The 18,685-nt window shown below is 32.8% G+C and overlaps 10 protein-coding genes across 10 annotated transcripts; 5 read left to right on the top strand and 5 right to left on the bottom strand.

The window, feature by feature from the left end:
• Positions 1-119: 119 nt before the first annotated feature.
• Positions 120-1,394, top strand: RTT103 (Rtt103p; the record flags this gene model as incomplete). Its single annotated transcript, XM_001645496.1, has 1 exon — positions 120-1,394. One exon carries the CDS (start codon positions 120-122, stop codon positions 1,392-1,394), a length of 1,275 nt encoding a protein of 424 aa, XP_001645546.1.
• A 179-nt stretch (positions 1,395-1,573) lies between these two features.
• SRB2 (Srb2p) lies at positions 1,574-2,296 on the bottom strand (the record flags this gene model as incomplete). Its single annotated transcript, XM_001645495.1, has 2 exons — positions 1,574-2,201; positions 2,283-2,296. 2 exons carry the CDS (start codon positions 2,294-2,296, stop codon positions 1,574-1,576), a joined length of 642 nt encoding a protein of 213 aa, XP_001645545.1.
• Positions 2,297-2,697: 401 nt separating this feature from the next.
• On the top strand, positions 2,698-3,381 carry SOD2 (superoxide dismutase SOD2; the record flags this gene model as incomplete). The annotated part of the gene is made up of 1 exon (XM_001645494.1): positions 2,698-3,381. One exon carries the CDS (start codon positions 2,698-2,700, stop codon positions 3,379-3,381), a length of 684 nt encoding a protein of 227 aa, XP_001645544.1.
• A 395-nt stretch (positions 3,382-3,776) lies between these two features.
• On the top strand, positions 3,777-5,024 carry RMT2 (protein-arginine N5-methyltransferase; the record flags this gene model as incomplete). The annotated part of the gene is made up of 1 exon (XM_001645493.1): positions 3,777-5,024. One exon carries the CDS (start codon positions 3,777-3,779, stop codon positions 5,022-5,024), a length of 1,248 nt encoding a protein of 415 aa, XP_001645543.1.
• Positions 5,025-6,731: 1,707 nt separating this feature from the next.
• On the top strand, positions 6,732-8,321 carry Kpol_1004p61 (cytochrome P450; the record flags this gene model as incomplete). The annotated part of the gene is made up of 1 exon (XM_001645492.1): positions 6,732-8,321. The coding sequence occupies one exon, from the start codon at positions 6,732-6,734 to the stop codon at positions 8,319-8,321; it is 1,590 nt and encodes a 529-aa protein (XP_001645542.1).
• Positions 8,322-8,812: 491 nt separating this feature from the next.
• On the bottom strand, positions 8,813-10,165 carry Kpol_1004p60 (uncharacterized protein; the record flags this gene model as incomplete). The annotated part of the gene is made up of 1 exon (XM_001645491.1): positions 8,813-10,165. The coding sequence occupies one exon, from the start codon at positions 10,163-10,165 to the stop codon at positions 8,813-8,815; it is 1,353 nt and encodes a 450-aa protein (XP_001645541.1).
• A 457-nt stretch (positions 10,166-10,622) lies between these two features.
• AHP1 (thioredoxin peroxidase AHP1) lies at positions 10,623-11,153 on the bottom strand (the record flags this gene model as incomplete). Its single annotated transcript, XM_001645490.1, has 1 exon — positions 10,623-11,153. The coding sequence occupies one exon, from the start codon at positions 11,151-11,153 to the stop codon at positions 10,623-10,625; it is 531 nt and encodes a 176-aa protein (XP_001645540.1).
• Positions 11,154-12,505: 1,352 nt separating this feature from the next.
• On the bottom strand, positions 12,506-13,879 carry LFT1 (Lft1p; the record flags this gene model as incomplete). Its single annotated transcript, XM_001645489.1, has 1 exon — positions 12,506-13,879. The coding sequence occupies one exon, from the start codon at positions 13,877-13,879 to the stop codon at positions 12,506-12,508; it is 1,374 nt and encodes a 457-aa protein (XP_001645539.1).
• A 653-nt stretch (positions 13,880-14,532) lies between these two features.
• PFA5 (palmitoyltransferase PFA5) lies at positions 14,533-15,621 on the top strand (the record flags this gene model as incomplete). Its single annotated transcript, XM_001645488.1, has 1 exon — positions 14,533-15,621. The coding sequence occupies one exon, from the start codon at positions 14,533-14,535 to the stop codon at positions 15,619-15,621; it is 1,089 nt and encodes a 362-aa protein (XP_001645538.1).
• Positions 15,622-15,741: 120 nt separating this feature from the next.
• Kpol_1004p56 (uncharacterized protein) lies at positions 15,742-18,063 on the bottom strand (the record flags this gene model as incomplete). The annotated part of the gene is made up of 1 exon (XM_001645487.1): positions 15,742-18,063. The coding sequence occupies one exon, from the start codon at positions 18,061-18,063 to the stop codon at positions 15,742-15,744; it is 2,322 nt and encodes a 773-aa protein (XP_001645537.1).
• Positions 18,064-18,685: the final 622 nt, after the last annotated feature.

The raw sequence follows: 18,685 nt of genomic DNA, 5'->3' as shown, positions 1-18,685 counted from the left end.
TAGGATAGGATACGGTTCAAGACGTGTGGGGTTTATTTTGTATCTTGCAGTTTTTTTGAGTGTGTTTGAGTTTGTTTTGAGTGTGAAACTTTTAGAAGAGAGGGAAAACTAAGTCTAGGATGTCATTTTCTGTTGAACAATTTATTTCAAGGTTGAATAATTTGGAGGATTCTCAGGAATCTATTGCAAGTGCCTCGAAATGGTTACTCTCGCAGCATCGTGAAGCTTCAAAAATTGCGGAAACCTGGAGGGATTATATGTTGAGGAGCAGTATCAATACTAGGAGGAAGCTTTTGGGTATTTATCTTTTGAATCATGTAGTGCAAGAAGCTAAACGGAAAAAGATAAAACAATTCCAAGATGCATTTGGTGAGGCTTGTGTTCAAGTTTATGCAAAGATATATCTATCATTGCCAAGTGATATCAAGAAGAAAGTTAAAAGAGTCTTTGGGATATGGAAAGAAAGAAATATTTTGAGTAAAGATGTTCTAAATAAAATTCAAAATATTTTCGATCAAACTTCTTCAGACAATGAATCTGTAAATATCCCACCGAAATTAAAAGATTTGGTAAAGAAACAGAATGAACTTATCAAGATTCATCAAACTGTCGTTGCCTCTAAGTTGAGATTCGACGAAGCCTTGAAGTCCTTGGATCCTTCAAGTCTTGTTTATAATGAGGATTATAAATCGATAATGAAAATTGGCCAGACTGCAAAAGGTGTCACAAATCAATCGATTGAAATTAGAAAGTCAAATATTGAGGTCCTGAAATTCTTACTAAATGAAGAAACTAGATTATTGGAACAAAATGAAAATATTATTGGAGAGATCGACATGGCATTAACTTCAAATCATCCTACAAACGTAGGTCAGTCTAATGTCGATGGTAATAACGATGATATTTTACCGACTTATGATGTCAGTGACGACGATGACGACGAAGATGATGATGATGATGAAGATGACAATGATGGTGACGACAATAATAAAAACAACAAGAATAATAATAATAATAATATTAATAATAATAACAGTAATGACAATGATAACGACGATATAAAAAACGACGATGTGTTTTTGAAATCAAATAAAAATGTAGTTCACGATGAAGATTCGGAAATTGCAAACATAGGAGAAACTCAACAGATTCTAGAACTATTGACAAATAAAAGAAGTGCTGACCAAATAGAGACTGGAACTTCGGATGTTGAATGCAACAGTAATAAAAAATATAAAAGTAATGATATCACTAGTGATGATAAAGAAAGTAGCAGTGGTGAAGTTGAGGAATATGAACCTACTTCCACAGCAGCTACAAATGATGGAAATGAAGGTGCTAGTAATTTTGTAACATCTAATATTCAAGATTTATTAAGCAAATTAGCGAATTAGATAATGACGTAAATATATTATTTAAAATACACGTAATTCACAAATTTTTTGTGTATACATACATACATACACACATATATATATAACTAATGGATGCAATGATCGTCTTTAAAACTGTATTATAGTGTGTAGGTGGTTCTATCAAAAGTGATAACTTTATTAATTATAATTCCAATGTCTCATACTTCTAAAACACGAACGTATTGATATGCTAAATCACCTAAATAGTTTTGTTTATCAGGGTACAATTGGTCGGTAGATACTTTAAAATCTTTTGAATTTATGTCATTTAGAATTGATCGTATATTTTGTAAACTTTTCATAAATTCATCTTCAGAGATATCTTCAATTGATTCTAATTCAATTAACAAGCCTTTAAATCCAGTTGATGAGAATAAATTTACAGCTCTTACTAAAAGTTCAGCAGTTTTCAAAGTTTCACCTGCATCACCTCTTATACCTTGTCTCTGGCTCCAAATATTTGACAATTTTGTTGATAATATACTATCAATTGGTTCAGCAGTACCAGTGCTACAACCATTAAAAATCAATGAATTTGGTATATCTTTGGAATTTGAAGTAGTAATAATGGCATTTTTGTTTTGAATCAGTATAGAACGTTTGTCATGGTGAGAAAACGAAACAGAATGCATAACTTTTGAAGAACCTTCAGGTAAATTTTTAATCGAGCATCTATAAGTTTTAAACTCAACAGACCATGGATCTAGAATTGACGAAAGCATGTTAGATAATGCATCTTTAAATTCTGTTAAAGTACCAGGGGTGGCTCTTTCAAGGAATATAACACTGTATAATAGCTCATTGATGTTGATTGTTAGTAAATGAATGAATGATTCAAGCTAGCTTTAATAAATTTGACTGACATACGCTGTTCTAACCATTGGTCTTAAAAAGATAATTGAGATGTTTCCTTGGAATAAAATGAAGTGGATGAACACGAAGATGAGGTCGACAGATTCGAATGAATATCTGATTGAAGGATGATAACTGTTATGCAACTGTTGGTTAACCCTTCTAAAATAGTTGATTATGTTAATAAGTTTATTTAAAATCGGGAATCTTTTCTAACGAACCAACCAATATCAATTTGATGATGTAAGGGAAGGGAGGAATTGGAATGTCGTTAGCTGACTAATAACCAGTTTAATGGTTAAGGATCCTTTATATATAAGAGGATCCTAATCCATTGCATGCTCAAGAGTTGATTGAGGTTATGTTTTATTGTTGACAAAGTGTATAGGGTCAAACCTTGAGTTGGAAGGATTAAAAGAAAGAAGGAAAAATGTTTGCTAGATCAGTTGGTAAGAATGTTTTAAACAGAAGTTCTGTTTTCAAAAGAACTAAAGTAACTTTACCAAAGTTAGAATGGGATTTTGCTGCTTTAGAACCATTCATTTCTGGAAAGATTAACGAATTGCATTACAGCAAGCACCATCAAACCTATGTCAACGGATTTAACACAGCAACTGAACAAATGCAAGAATTACAATTGCAATTGTCTAAACAACCTGAAAATTTAAGTATTGCAAGTAAGATTATTGGTGTTCAACAAAACATCAAGTTCCATGGTGGTGGGTTTAAGAATCATTGTTTGTTCTGGGCTAATCTATCCCCACAAAGTGCTGTTGGTGGTCAACCACCAACTGGTGCCTTGGCTGCTCAAATCGAGAAACAGTATGGCTCATTAGAAAACTTGGTCAAGATATCCAACGATAAATTGTTAGGTATTCAAGGTTCTGGTTGGATCTTTATTGTAAAAAATGTCGCCAATGGTGGTACCATTGATGTTGTTCAAACCTATAATCAAGATACTATCACTGATGGTAACATCATTCCTTTAGTTGCCGTTGATGCCTGGGAACATGCTTACTACTTACAATATGAAAACAGAAAGGGTGAATATTTCAATGCTATTTGGAATGTCATCAATTGGGAAGAAGCTGGTAGAAGATACGATTCTGCCTAAACCGTCATTATATGAAGTTTGTTTGTTTCTATCTGGGTGACTCTATTTTGTTCTATTTTTTTTAAAGAAAGGGGAAGGAATCATCTCCAATCCATACTTTTCCATACGTATGTATATATTTAGTTGCCTATAATATGTCCAATATATATTCTTGATAATTTTTGACACTTTTTATCTTAGTCAGTAGAACTACAGTTTACAATATCTACAAATAGTGAGATACACCTGCAGGAACCACCAAAACTGAAAAATGAAAATGAAAAATTTCGAGATGAGATGAGATGAGATTGATTTAAGAACAGTGATAACCACAACAACAACGATAGACATGGCAATAGATGGGTTATTCTTGATAATTGTGACGGATATAAATTAATAGAGTTAGAAGTGTGGGTATGTCAGAGTTACACGATCTTTTGAAGTTTGCTGAAAGACCAGTTGGTTCTGGATATTTGGAAAAATTGAGATACTATTTATCAAATGGTATTCCAAGTACTTATACAGTTGAACAATTGAACAATTATTTGGAAGGTAAGGAAGATGATGAATGTAATGGTAGTAACACTACACCTTTGCATGTTTTAGCTAAACATTTGCCTGAAAACATTAATGATGAGGAAGAGAAGGTTATTCTTGAAATGATGAATACATTGTTTGAGTATGGTGCAGGATGGAATTTTATTGATGCAGAAGATAAAACTGTTGGTGATCATTTAATTGATAGAGGATATGGCATTGACAGTTTGTTTTATCGTAGATTAGTTGAAGCTGGTGTCAGTGCTGAGTTGTTGTTACGTAAAGTGAATGAAAATATTGAATTCCTTGAGGAACAGGAAGATGATGAAGAAGAAGAGGTACTTGAAGAAGTTAAGCCAGAACAGGCTGTTGCTGTGAATTCTGATGCCACAGCTAATGAACCTGAAGTGTTCCTATCGACAGAGTTGGAGTATCGTGAAAATGCATTGGTGACCAAAGACGAACAAGATGGTGTTATGATGGATTGGGAAGATGAGATTATGAAAATGTCAGCTAAAAGTTTGTTAAAGACAGTCAATAACAGCGGTGATGGCGATGATAATGAAAGCAAAAATGTATTAAACATTGGATTTGGTATGGGTATAATTGATGGATATATTGAAGAGTATCGTGATGAAGATACCAAACATTATATATGTGAAGCACATCCTGATGTGTTGGCCAAGATGAAGGAAGACGGATGGTTTGATAAGAAGGGAGTAGTTGTATTGACAGGTAGATGGCAAGACGAATTGAATAAGATAATAGATGAAGGCGGCATATATTTTGATGGTATTTATTATGATACATTCAGTGAAGGGTATGAAGATATGATTGAATTGTATGATAATATAGTTGGGTTATTGAAACCAGATGGTATATTTTCATTTTTCAATGGTCTTGGTGGTGACAGACAATTATGCTATGAAGTTTATAAAGAAATAGTATCAATTGACATGAAGAACTATGGGATGAGATGTGAATATAGAGTAGTACCAGTTGGGATAAAGAGTGAAGGCAATGGCGATAAAGGTAAAGGAGGGATAGAAGAACCTAATTGGCAAGATATCAAACGTTCGTATTATAACATACCATATTATTACCATCCGGAGATCCAATTCATGTGAGGATGGATCAATCGTCGACTTTCTGAATGGATGAATGCAAAGTGTGGTGAAATACAGATGAGATGACATATATACCTCAAGCTGGCAATAGACAGTTACGAATTGGTATGTATGTGTTGTTGTAGTTAATTAGTATTAATAATACGAATTCTAAACGAGTATGTATAGGTAAAAGATATATACAAGTATAATATTTTTGTCAGAGATGAAGTTGGTATGGGGTGTACAGGTTTGTTTCAAATGAATCTCTCACTTTAATGCATTCCAATATAGCAAATAGGAGAGAGTATGCCAAAAAGTATAGTATAGCCTAGTATAGCCTAGTATAGGAGACATACAAGTATGAAGTAAGTACAATAACAGATAGGAGATATCAGATATCAGATAGCATATAGCATATAGCATATAGCAGATAGTAATAGCAATAGTAATGCCAATTAATAATTTTTCGAATACGACTTGACAAGACACATATCGGTAATTGCTCACAACGACACGTACACGAGCAATCCAAGAACTATGCAAAACTCATCTATAAGAGAATAAAAATACAAGTTACCTTTACGACTGAACTTTTTCGGTTACCAGAACTCAATTAAATGTGGCAGAGTGAATTTAGTAAACTGTGCTGTGACATACTACACTACACTATACTACACTACATTAAGATTAATTAATGTTCACTCTCTGGGTCACTTCTTCCCATTGTATCTATGAAAAAAAAAATTTTCTTTCTTTGACCAAATATAACGATGGATTGGGATTCGAATTGAATGAATGAATGAAATGCCTTCTATACGGTGAGATGCTTACTAGTTTTTTAGCAAACTTGGACTGACCTGAATTGACTTTTGATCGTTCATTGGAACCTTTTCTTCTATCCATCCCACTAAACCGTTCGCCAAAATCTGTCTCAATTGTAATCTAATGCAGCAATTTTTTGTAAAGCTCATCTCATCACATCACATTTCATCTGATTTCATCTCATCTCATCGCATCGCATCGCATCTAATCGTCGTCACTGGTCTCTCTCTCTTTCTCTCTCTTGTCTCATGTCTCTCTAGTCTAATATGTTCTTACCCAAAACTGTCCAACTCTCTCTCGAAGTAAGCAGTCGTCTTCTCTACATACAGCCTTGTCTCAGAAACTTTTACCATCTCGTTTTCTGCTTTCTTACCCATTTCCATTTCCATTTCCATCTTCATCAACTACTTCATCAACTACTTCATCTTCATCTTTATCCCAATCCATCTTCAGCAAGTGAAAAACTGCTTTATACCTTAATAGCCTCTATACCTTTACCTCTTTGTTGTTGCTCTTTGGTATTGCTCTTTGGTATTGCCAATTTTACAAAAGTTTTCACTCTGTAACTGAGACAAGCAAACTTTTTATCATAGTTTGGGATGTATATATAAACCTCTGTTAGAAGCTTGTAATTGACAGGTTTGGCTCGGTTTGGTTTCCTGTATATCTCTTGTTTTCGAACTTTCGTTACGTTTAGCTTCTTTTGATCTTGTCTTGTTCTTTTCGTTTAGTATATATATATATCTAAGTATATATATTTATATATTTTTGTTGTGTTCTTGTTTAGATAATTTTTTTTTTATCATAAGAACTCGACTATCTCAGAACTGATTGATCTTACAGTATTCTTTCTTTAGCTTAGTTGTAGATTCTTCATTCTGGATTTTAAGGAATTGAGAAACCATGTCTGATCAATCTATTGTGGCCTCTTTGGCCGAATACGTTACTATTGGTTTATCATATTTTATGAGTTTACCTTTATCACAACGTATCTCCATTGTATTCATTGCTCCTTTCATTTACTCCATTACTTGGCAATTACTATATTCTTTGAGAAAGGATAGACCTCCTTTGGTCTTCTATTGGATTCCATGGGTTGGTTCTGCTGTCACTTATGGTTCTAAACCATACCAATTCTTTGGTGACTGTCAAAAGAAGTATGGTGACTGTTTCTCATTTATGTTGTTGGGTAGAATTATGACCGTCTACTTGGGTCCAAAGGGTCATGAATTTGTATTCAATGCCAAATTGGCTGATGTCTCCGCTGAAGCTGCTTATGCTCATTTGACTACCCCAGTTTTCGGTAAAGGTGTCATCTACGATTGTCCAAACCATAGATTAATGGATCAAAAGAAGTTTGTTAAAGGTGCTTTGACTAAAGAAGCTTTCGCTAGATACGTCCCTCTAATGGTCGAAGAAATGGTTAAATACTTGAGATCTTCTCCTTTCTTCAAGATAAATGAGAAATCTGAAGGTACCGTCAATGTCTTGGCTACTCAATCTGAAATGACCATCTTCACCGCTTCAAGATCTTTGTTGGGTAAAGAAATGAGAGATAAATTGGATACCGATTTTGCTTACTTGTACTCTGATTTGGATAAAGGTTTCACCCCAATTAACTTCGTCTTCCCAAACTTACCATTGGAACACTATAGAAAGAGAGATAACGCTCAAAGAGTTATCTCTTCCACTTATTTGTCTTTGATCAAGAAGAGACGTGATGAAAATGATATCCAAGATCGTGATTTGGTTGATACTTTAATGAAAAACTCTACTTACAAAGATGGTGTTAAGATGACTGACAAAGAAATCGCTAACTTGTTAATCGGTGTCTTGATGGGTGGTCAACATACTTCTGCTGCTACTTCCGCTTGGGCTTTGTTACATTTGGCTGAAAGACCAGATGTTCAAAAGGAATTGTACGAAGAACAAATGAGAGTATTGGATAACGGTAAAAAGGAATTGACTTATGATTTAATCCAAGAAATGCCTCTATTGAACCAATGTATTAAGGAAACTTTGAGATTACACCATCCTTTGCACTCTATCTTCCGTAAGGTTATGAAGGATATGAAAGTTCCAAACACTTCTTACGTTGTTCCAAAGGATTACTACGTTATGGTCTCTCCAGGTTACACACATTTGCAAGATGAATACTTCCCAAATGCTAAACAATTCAACATGCACAGATGGGATAACGATGCCACTTCTTCTTACTCTGTAGGTGAAGAAATCGATTATGGTTTCGGTGTCGTTACTAAGGGTGTCTCTTCTCCATACTTGCCTTTCGGTGGTGGTAGACACAGATGTATTGGTGAACATTTCGCTTACTGTCAATTAGGTGTCTTGATGTCCATCTTCATCAGAACTATGACTTGGAAATTCCCAGAAGGTAGAACTGTTCCAAATTCAGATTTCCAATCTATGGTTACCTTGCCATTGAACCCTGCTGACATTATCTGGACTAAGAGAGATGCTGCTCAAGTTATCTAATTTAATTTAAACCATAAGGCCTTCGACTACTATTGGCTACCTTTCCAAATTAACCGTTTATTAACTTTTAACTTTTATGATTTGTGATGAATACAATAGATTAAAAATCTTTTTATTTATTTGTTGCCGCCCCTAACATTTTTTTTACTTATTATTTTTATTTATAACTTTCAATCACATTTCACAAGGGCTAATTATTCATAAAACGGCTAATTTCTGTCAGATGTCAATTTTGGTTACAAGGTTTTTATTTATTTATTTTGAATTAACTAGCGAAAAATTTCTCACTAATGTCTCGTAACGTTTCAATTCTGCTATCACTCACTTACTAGTGTTGTAATATCTCGGTTGGGTTTTGGGCTCTCCCTCCATTATCTTCACACTCACATTTCACAGAGCTATTTATACATTATTTATTTTATTAACAATAACATTTAGATTTACAAGTTTTTTTCTCTTTTATCCTCTTAAATTAGCATGCTATGTACTACTTACTTAACTAGGGTATCTTCAGTAGATTCTATATTGCTATCAATGATATCGTTATTGATGTCATCCAATTCAATGTCCTTAGATGATGGGTCCAAGACTATGGAATAGGCACTTGTTAGTTTGTCGTCTTGTTCTTGATCAGATTTTTTATTATAGTCAATGACTGTCCTAAACTGAATGTTCTCTTCTTCGTCGTCATTGTTATAAGTATTATCATTCGATGATGATGCTTCTTCTATTTTCTCATTATATCTAAAGTAATTATAATATGAAACGTCACATAAAATAATTATCATACCAACCCAACAATGCCAACCTTTAATTTTCTCACCTAATATCAATATTCCGAATATGATAGTTAGTACTTCCTTAACTATACCAGCAACTGACAAAGTCAAAACTTTTGATATTTGTAAAATACCAAATTCACAAATTGTCATTCCAAATACTAAGAAACCTGGGATTACAAGTAAAAGGATGCCCTTGAATACTGATAAAGCCGTTGTATGCCATATTTCGTTGTTTTCGGTTTTTTCTAAAACTTTAAATATTTGTAAGTTAAATAACCCAGGAAATGGTGTCTCTAAAAATAATGACGTTATGAATAAGACTATTGCCATTACAGGAGCTAATTCATAAATGGTATGAATAGGATGTAATTTTTCTGAAATTTTTTCAAAATTTTCTTCAACAGAAGCTGTATCGTCAGTTTCAATTGTAATTTCATTACTTGCAACAATTTCATAATTTTTATTACCTTCATTGTACCTTAATACTAATTGTGTAAAAACCCATCTTAAACCTGATAAACAACTCCCAATCAGTACAAAAAATGATCCTAACAAAATATTATGTCTGCGTTTAGCATTTTCCTTATTTCCAGAAGGATCATAAACCATGATGACTACACCAGTAAACATCACTGTTACAATAATTGCCAATTTCCAATGAAACCTTTCTAATTTAAATATGCAACCGAATAATAGTACAAATGCAATACTTGATGATTTAACGATAGTATAAACCGTCAAAGGAACATACTCCAAAGATTCGTTGCTGAATCCAATATCCCCTGCTGTAGCCACAGCTGTTGGTACAATAAATTTTAAGTAATATACCCAATTAAAGGTACCATCACTATTATAAGTTTGACTCTTGTCTCTTTCAATACCAGTCAATGACATATACAAGAAAGCTATTATCCACAAACTAAACTGGTGAAATGAAGTTACTAGAATGGGATAGGGGATATGAAACTGTTTGGTAGGATCAAACATCCATTTGTTATAAACAGAAAGTGTAATTGAACAAATATACCATCCCACAATGAAGATAAGCAATAATCTAGTCATCTCTTGTTTGATCACTACCAAAAATGAGTGGCTTCAAAATTTTTTTAAAAAAAAATACCAACAAATAAGATCTTGTACTTAACTAGTCTATCCCTAATGGTTTCCGTGCCTTCAATTACAAACATTATATGACACCTGTTGTTATATGTCAAGATCTATTTTTCACCATCTTAAAATTTATATATGATTTCAATATTTTTGATATTAGCAAAATATCGCGATGAGAAGAAAAGTGTTATTATAAGAAATGACGTAAAATGGCGTGTTAATTATGTAAGATCAACGGTCAAGGTAAGTGGTAGGATACGGTATTAAATGAACCTAAATTTTAAATGATAGTTATTTTATTGATTAATAAAATTATATATAAATGAATTTCCGGAATTATCTATAAATTTGGTTAATAATATAAAGGTAATTTTTGGTTTTGGCTTTTTCTTTTAGAGCATACAGAAAATTATAAAGCAGCCAAAACACTGTCGACTGATGAGACGGTGACATCGGTAGCTGGGTTTTCTTCTTTACCAGCGTAGGTGACAATACCATCTTTGACGACCAAAGCCCATCTACCACTCCAGAAGACACCGTTACCAACATCCAATTCTAAGCCCAAGGATTTGATGAAGTGAGCACCAGCATCAGAAGCGAACTTCAATTTAGTAGTGTCAGTAACACCCAATTGTCTAGCCCAAGCTTGTTGAGCAAATGGGTTGTCGACAGTTAAAACGATGATTTGGTCAGCTTTCTTTAACAATTCATCTTTCTTTTCCAAGTAACCTGGAATATGGGAAATGGAACAAGTTGGAGAGAAAGCAGCTGGAGCACCAGTGATGACAATGGTCTTGTTTTCCTTGACAAATTGAGTCCAGTCAATGGTAACTGGCATCTTACAAGCATCTTGGTTAGCATCACTTGGTAAGATAGAAATATATTGGAATTTGAAGTCACCGGTTGGTAATGGTTTGTTGACTAAAGCAGAGACAGACATTTCGTAATTATTAAAAGTTAAAGTATTTGTTGTTGTTGAGTTGGGATTAAAATATCAATGATATTGTTGATGGTTTTTTATATTTTATAAAATGATTGAAATATAATTTATGAATTCGAAATATCAAGATGATGAATCAAGACTGTTACTTATATACTTTTTTTTTTCCTTTCCAATTGACTGAAATCAAAAAAACAAACTGAAGTATGTTTAATTGAATCGAATTATTGATGAATACTACTTTCTAAAGACTAACACCCCTAAACTTTGGTAAGCCATCATTGATAGCTATCAGCAACTTTGGCTTACATACAATACGATCCTTTTTTACACATAATCCAACAGTTAACTTTTTGTTGGCAGTCCAGTCCCAGCCATTGATCGTAGACATAGTTGCTATCGACTGCAGTGCGAAATCATTCTCTGAAGCAAAAGCACAAGAACAAGATGCATGAACAAGTGCAGAAATAATTCAAGTTTATCAATTGTATTGAAAAATTGATATATTATATTACCTTAATCAATCGCACAGTAAAACATTCACTCATATCGCAAAAATAGTTTTTGATGATTTGAAATGCAGTGAAGTATGCTCTTTCAGTACGCCAATGCACTAGGTTGTCTCGAATTGTTCATAACGTCCTTCCCACGATTCTTATTGAATTTGTACTGACTAACTTGGCCAAACTCAGCTAGTTCAGTTCAACTTGCCATTAAGCTCTTGAGTGATTTTGATGTAGTCTAACTGCTTCCCTTGCTTCTTGCTTTATGGCAATGGGCTGGAACTAGAAGGAAATTTTGTCAACGGGTTCTGCCTAAATTCTAGACAGGAACGGTTGTGGTCTACCATCAAAATTTGAGCCTACGCTAGGAAGAAAAAAAAAAGTTGTAGTAAGGGTAAGGCAGGACAGGACAAGACAAGACAGGAAAGAGCTTCTGTTCGAGTCTAGCCTCAAATTTGGTGATGCGGTTACAGTAGTACACTTGAGATTAAAGTTATAACGTAATTGTAGATTAAGAAGCAGTATATTTGTAATCATAGTAGTCCATCTTCATTGCAGTATTGTTGCTAATGTTTTTTTTCAATTCTATTTCAGTTTACAAGTTTAAGTTAAGGCTTCTTCTTCGAGTTTACTTGTACAGGGTGTTAGACACCTGAAATTTAATACGCATGATGACATTAATAAGTAATTAATTTCTTAGATTATTTAGTCTTTTATGCATCTAGTGAAGGTTATGTATGCGATCGATCTATTTTCCCTTTTGTATTATTATGTAAGTTTTAAATATATCCCATTTAAATCTGATTTTGTATAAAATTTATCACTATTATTATAATTGTAATTGTTATGCTACTTTTTCGAAGGTTGTAATGGTACAAATGAATTCATGCTAATGTCAATTGAATTCAAAGGAGTTTTGGTATCAGTTTCCAACTTGTTACCCGTTTCTGTCATTGTTTCCTTTGAAGAGAATAAATCTATGATGCTGTTGTTTGATGGTGGGGGTGCTGAAATTAAATTATCCTTGTTTGTTAAGTGTATTTCAGATGCATTGCTTGATGGTGCATTAATAGAAGCTTCTTCGAAATCTCCAAAATCATCATCGTCATCGTCGTTATCGTCATCATCATTGTTTTCTGATGCTTCGGTTGGAGCTTGGGCTTCAGCTGGAGCTTTGGCTTGTTTAAAATCTGGCATTGTGTTCGTAACCATTGGTGTGGTTGACTCACGTTTATCTAATGGTTTGATTATGCTACTATCAACATCTATTATATCAGAAAGTAGATCAGGATTATCATTAGGTGCAGCGCTAATTGGATATTTATGTTCGGTTGTGTTGGACGAATTAATTTCTAACTCATCATTGTCAAAGTCGCTTGCACTAATATATTCTTCCCCGTATCTACTACTTTTGGCGACATTATCTTCAGTCGTAATTTTTTTGCTTGATTTAGATGATTTTTTACTACTACCTCCCCAAAACCATAAAAATCCTTTCTTCTTACTTTTTGCCTTCTTCTTAGGCTCATCTCTTGCCTTCATCTTGTTAGGTAATTCTGTTACTACAAATTGTTGTAATGGATCGACTCTGAAATTTGAATCTTTCCAAGGTTTAGATTCAACGATTGTATCATTATGTTCATTGTTCACAACATTGTTATTACTCTCTATATTCCTATCTATATTGTCATCAGTCCAATTACTCAAATTCTTATCAATAACTTTCAAGCCAGCAGAAACTAATTTATATAGTTTTTGATTAGTAGTTTGGCCATTTGAAATATTCACATTGGTTTTATTAATTTTTTGTGTTTCACTATCTTCACTTTTCAACTTTGAAGTAGATCGATTACTCCAAGAGAACATAACAGGAGCCTCCATAGTCAAAGCACCCGCAGCTATACTTGAAGTAGCCCGTAACTCCTCAGCATACCATAGATCTGACATCTCTTTACTCTTACGATTAATTGTGCAATCATTAAAATTCATAAAATCCTTATTATCGATTATCATTGAACTGTAAAATAAATGATTCATTGTCTTCCTACCATCAGGAAGAACATCTAAAATCTGATACAACGTCACCTCATTCCCATCAGTATTACGTTCCACATATTCATTATCTTCAATAATTTCATCGACTAATTTTGATATATCTATTGAATCACTATCATTCTTCTGCATCGAAATTGACGCTACCTGTTCAACTAAATCATCACTCATTGTAACATCAGCAACTAAAATAAATTATTTCACACTGTAATAACCTTAAAAACACTCAAACTACACATATAGATTATATGTTAAACGTTCAATTCTACAAATACTTCTTTCTTAACAACTGGTCTTTAAATCAATTCAATTCGATTTCGAATCATTGCTTGATGCTTTCTCTTTCTGTTTCGAAACTGATATTTTTCAAATTTAAGTACTGTCTTCTCTAACTTCATGTAAATAATTACATCAATAATTTAAGCAAGAAAGATAGGAAGCAATGAAGTTATTTATAACATTGATGGTAATTATAGTTTAATATTGATATTGATTTATAGATTGGCGATAGTAAGGTTAGTTTTGGTCACTGCTATATTAGTGAATGCATTATAGTCTGTTGATACATAATATTCATCACGTGGAATAGACTGATTGCTATAAAGTAGTCGAAACCCATTATTAGTGAAATAAGCATATAAAAGCATATATGATTAATGTACAATAAAACTAATACGATATTATACATTTGAACATTATATTAGGTTTTCTTGTATATTATTATCCCTTTGAATTGGGATCAGTTCAATTTGGGTTACTTTTATCAAGATTTTAAGGATATCAAATACTCTTCTTTCTTACTACATATATCTTTACTGTATTGAATGGATTCAAAATTGAAGGATAAAAGACTGATTGATTATCTTTTACCAGTTCTCGTTTGGGGTTTAGTCTTCTATAGTACGTGGGCATTTTCTCATAAGTTGTGTTATAATCAAATTTATAAAAATTTTAAACACGAATCAATTGCTATTGGATTGATTTGTATTATCTGCATATTAGATATAACATTGATAATAATTTGGATTCAGTTAATTTGGATATATGGTCCTGGAAGACAACCAAAAATTCCTCCATTTATTTTAATTGATAATGGGATTAGAAACAATTTTGGTTCTATCGAACCCACAGCAACTGCTTCAATCCCACCACCGGTTTTTTATGAGTGTGATATAAACGGTTATCCAATATGGTGTGACACTTGTAAGAGTTTAAAAATTGGTAGAACTCATCATTCTAAAAGATTAGGTTATTGTATACCTAGGTTTGATCATCATTGTATGTGGGTAGGTACAGTGATTGGTAAAAGCAATTATCTTCTTTTTACTCAATTCGTATTTTATTTTTCATGCTTATTATTAATATTTTGGATATCAATCGTTTCATATATTAAAAGGATAGTTGATTATCCTCATACTGGGTATAAGCTTGATCCAAACTTAATTGTAATTTTAATCCTTTCAGTTCCATTTTCAATTATGACTTTGTCGTTATTCCTATCTCACGTTTATTTTACATTTATGAATAGAACATCATTAGAAATTATCAACATTAAAAGAAATAAAAAATTGAATATAAAAAAATTTGTGTGCTATTTGGATAAAACCTCAGGTAATAGATATGTCATTGAAATGTCTCCAGAAGATATGGCCAATATATGGAAGAAAAGAAGCATTTGGGAAAATTTTAAAGAAGTTCTAGGGAATAATTTTCTATTCTGGTTTATACCATTTGATATTAGAAAACGTCAAGTGAAACAAAATAATGACCCAGAATGTATACAATCATTAGATTACATATTAGGATTTTATAATGAAGCAATAGGGGAAGATGCAAAACTTTTGATTGAACAAAAAATTATTAACAGTAATTATTTAAAAACATTTAGAGCATTTGGTGATCAATATCATTGAATAAAATTATGGCATTATGTAAGTTTAATATTATATATTCTTTTATCATTCATAAATAATGGTTAGACATTAAAACATCAATTAAAAGTAGGAATATATATAAATACAATAAATAAAAATCTATGGACTCGTACTAAAGTTGGCGAAATGATTAACAAGTTCCAACTCAGTAGCCAATGTATCACATCTGTAATTGACTCTTATGTCTGGAACATTTGTTTTAACTACATCGTTACCTTCTATACCAGGAGCTTCGAAGTTTTTACCAATCCAGTGCTCTTTGATTTGAGCTTCCCAACCACTTTGTATGACAGAATTCCTAGCCAATTCACACATATCAACGTTCGACAGTTTGTAAATTTGGGCAGCAACAGAATATTCTTCAATCAATGGTTCTCTTGTGTATGAGAATTGTAATGGATCATCAGTTGATAAGGATACATTTAAACCTCTCTTGAAATAATGAGGGAATGGATTCTTATCATATGTTAAAAATAAGGCATTGTTGGACAAAGGTGACATTGCAATACCAACCTGATCTAAATAATACAGATATTGAACAAATGGAACTTTTCTTAATAAAATACCATGTGATATACCCTCAGCCACAATGTATGATGCCACTAAATGTTCTGGATCACCGGCTTCACCACAATGTGGCCTCAATACAAAAGTATTGAACCCTCTCTTTGCCCTCCATTGGTTTAATGATGCCACGTTAGAATATATATAATACAGATAATATGAGTAAGGAGGATTTTGACTTGCAGTCCATAATGAAGGGATTGGATATTTCTTGTGAATTCTTCTATCAACTTTTGATTCATCATCGACAGAATCAAAACCAATAACCCTTTGTAAAAATACGTGTAATTTTGGATGAGATTTTGGGTTTTTTGTCACTTCAAACAAAGGTTGGAAGAGATTCTTACAAATATCCTGGAAAGAAGCTACGGTCCCTGTTTTTTTATAAATGTCATATAATCTTGGCACTTGAACCAACCAACGGACATTATGAGAGAATACCTTGTTGTCAATAACCCAACTTGCAAGTTTATCCCACTCATCTATGGACCTACCATAAATTGAAATTCTGTATTCACAATTTTGATATTTTGAATTTTCCAAATCTGACATTACTTGTTTAGTAATTTCGGATAAATAAGAACCATAGATGTAATTATCAGTCTTCAGAAATATTTCTCTCAAACGAGATTCACCTATTGGATTATATTTTAAATTAAATTTATCAAATCTATGAAATGTGTCCTTATGGGCGTGCATATCTAAAGTATCAATTGACAAGTCGTAACCAGACAAATTCAAAGAATTGAATACTTCTTCCAATGATAAGACTTTCCCATCTCTATAAATTACTTTATCATCTTTCTCTGTTCTCAATTTGTGTTTAATGAAACGAAGTAAATGTTTTTGGTTCATACAAGCAGAATGGTGTACGTGAGTATCGACTTTTCTTACATTGTAGAAGTCCCTGTGAGGATTTTTTTTAGAGACTGTTGTTTCCTGATATTCATTTAACAAATAATAAAGATTCCAACGAGCCTCTAGATATTGTAATCTTCTAAAAGCAAATGATTTTGCTGGACCATCTGATGAGATTGTTACCATTGTCTCTAAGTCTAAGTAATAGTCTCTAAGAGATGGGATATTTGCTATGAGTTGATCCTCGGTGCCAACTTTTCTAACAATGAAGGTATCATCCTTATTTGTAGTGAATTCCCAATCAGTGTCTTCACCGGGTATTTCACAATCCTCGAAATTAAAAGTTTTTGTATCAGGTTGATTGAAAACTGTTATTACGGTTTTCGTCTCTGAATTGTATGAAGGTTTTGGTGGAGGAGGATAAATTTTCCAGTCTTGCTGATTTTTAGGATTCTGATTATAATATTGTTTTGATAAATTTAAATACTTTGATCTTATATCCCTACATTTCTGAACATTTGAATACAATTCTACCAATTCAGGAGAAGGATCTTGCAAAAATTGTTTTGCAGCATCGTCTGCCAACATCCCCATTTTATAAGAAGGAGAATTATTTTGATTGCTATTTTTCCTAAAATCTTGGGAAGTTGTCTTATCCAGCCAACTTTTTTTAGGAACAATTGGCGAACTTTGCGACGCACTAGAAGATAATTTCCTTGAAGGAGGCTGGAATTTTGCGCTATTACCAGATGAACAATTAGTAGATTGTACAGGTTGCTCAAAAATTGCAGAATTTCTTCTATTTTCTGATAGTGCCACTTGTTTTGAGCCATGTTCAATCAATTGATTATTTTCTCTATACGAAAATTGAGAAGAAGCGGTGTTGTTCTCATTTTGCCAATCATGAACACCGTCATTATCTGAGTCTAACACAACATCATTATTGTCATCAATAGACAAATCAGAAAAATCCTTTGAATCTAAAACGTTATGATTCATTATAACTCCAAAAAGATCTCAATTCAATCTAGTAACATAAAAAGTAAAACTATCCCAAAAGTATTCCTCAATTATCTACCCTTGTTCCAAACCTAGCGTATGCTTTGTCCTCTACAGTCCATTCAATTCATATGCTTCAAATCACAATGTAATAGTATTAAAAAATTGTTCTAGAGAAGAACAATTTATTCCAAATTCGAAATTCCTTATGGCTTTATATACTCGACCAAAAAAAGTTGGGAAAAGCTGGGGGGAGGAGGAAGAGAGAGACCAGAGAAATAAAGGAAATTAGTGTTATTTCCTAAACTGGAAATAAGGGGATGTGTATGTTCGTTTGTAATGACGTAATATCGGAATGGACGAAAAGGGAAACATAAAAACAAAACAAAAGGAAAGATTCGAAATGAACAAAGAATGATATATAAAGAATACAAAATATGAAAGCATTATTATAATGCTAAACAGTAGAACCTTTATAACAAGATACAGCAGTTTTATTTAGGTTTATATCGCTAGTGGTGTGTTTTATCTATTCTTTGAACCCTTTCTTAATTTATTTTGGTTGTTTATAACGAGAAGAAATAGGACCCTAGGTTGTTACAGATTAGAATCATGGCAGGAA

The sequence above is a fragment of the Vanderwaltozyma polyspora genome, genomic scaffold, assembly GCF_000150035.1.
Source record: "Vanderwaltozyma polyspora DSM 70294 KpolScaffold1004 genomic scaffold, whole genome shotgun sequence".
NCBI classification, from domain to species: domain Eukaryota; kingdom Fungi; phylum Ascomycota; class Saccharomycetes; order Saccharomycetales; family Saccharomycetaceae; genus Vanderwaltozyma; species Vanderwaltozyma polyspora.
This window is presented reverse-complemented; position numbering and strand designations above follow the sequence as displayed.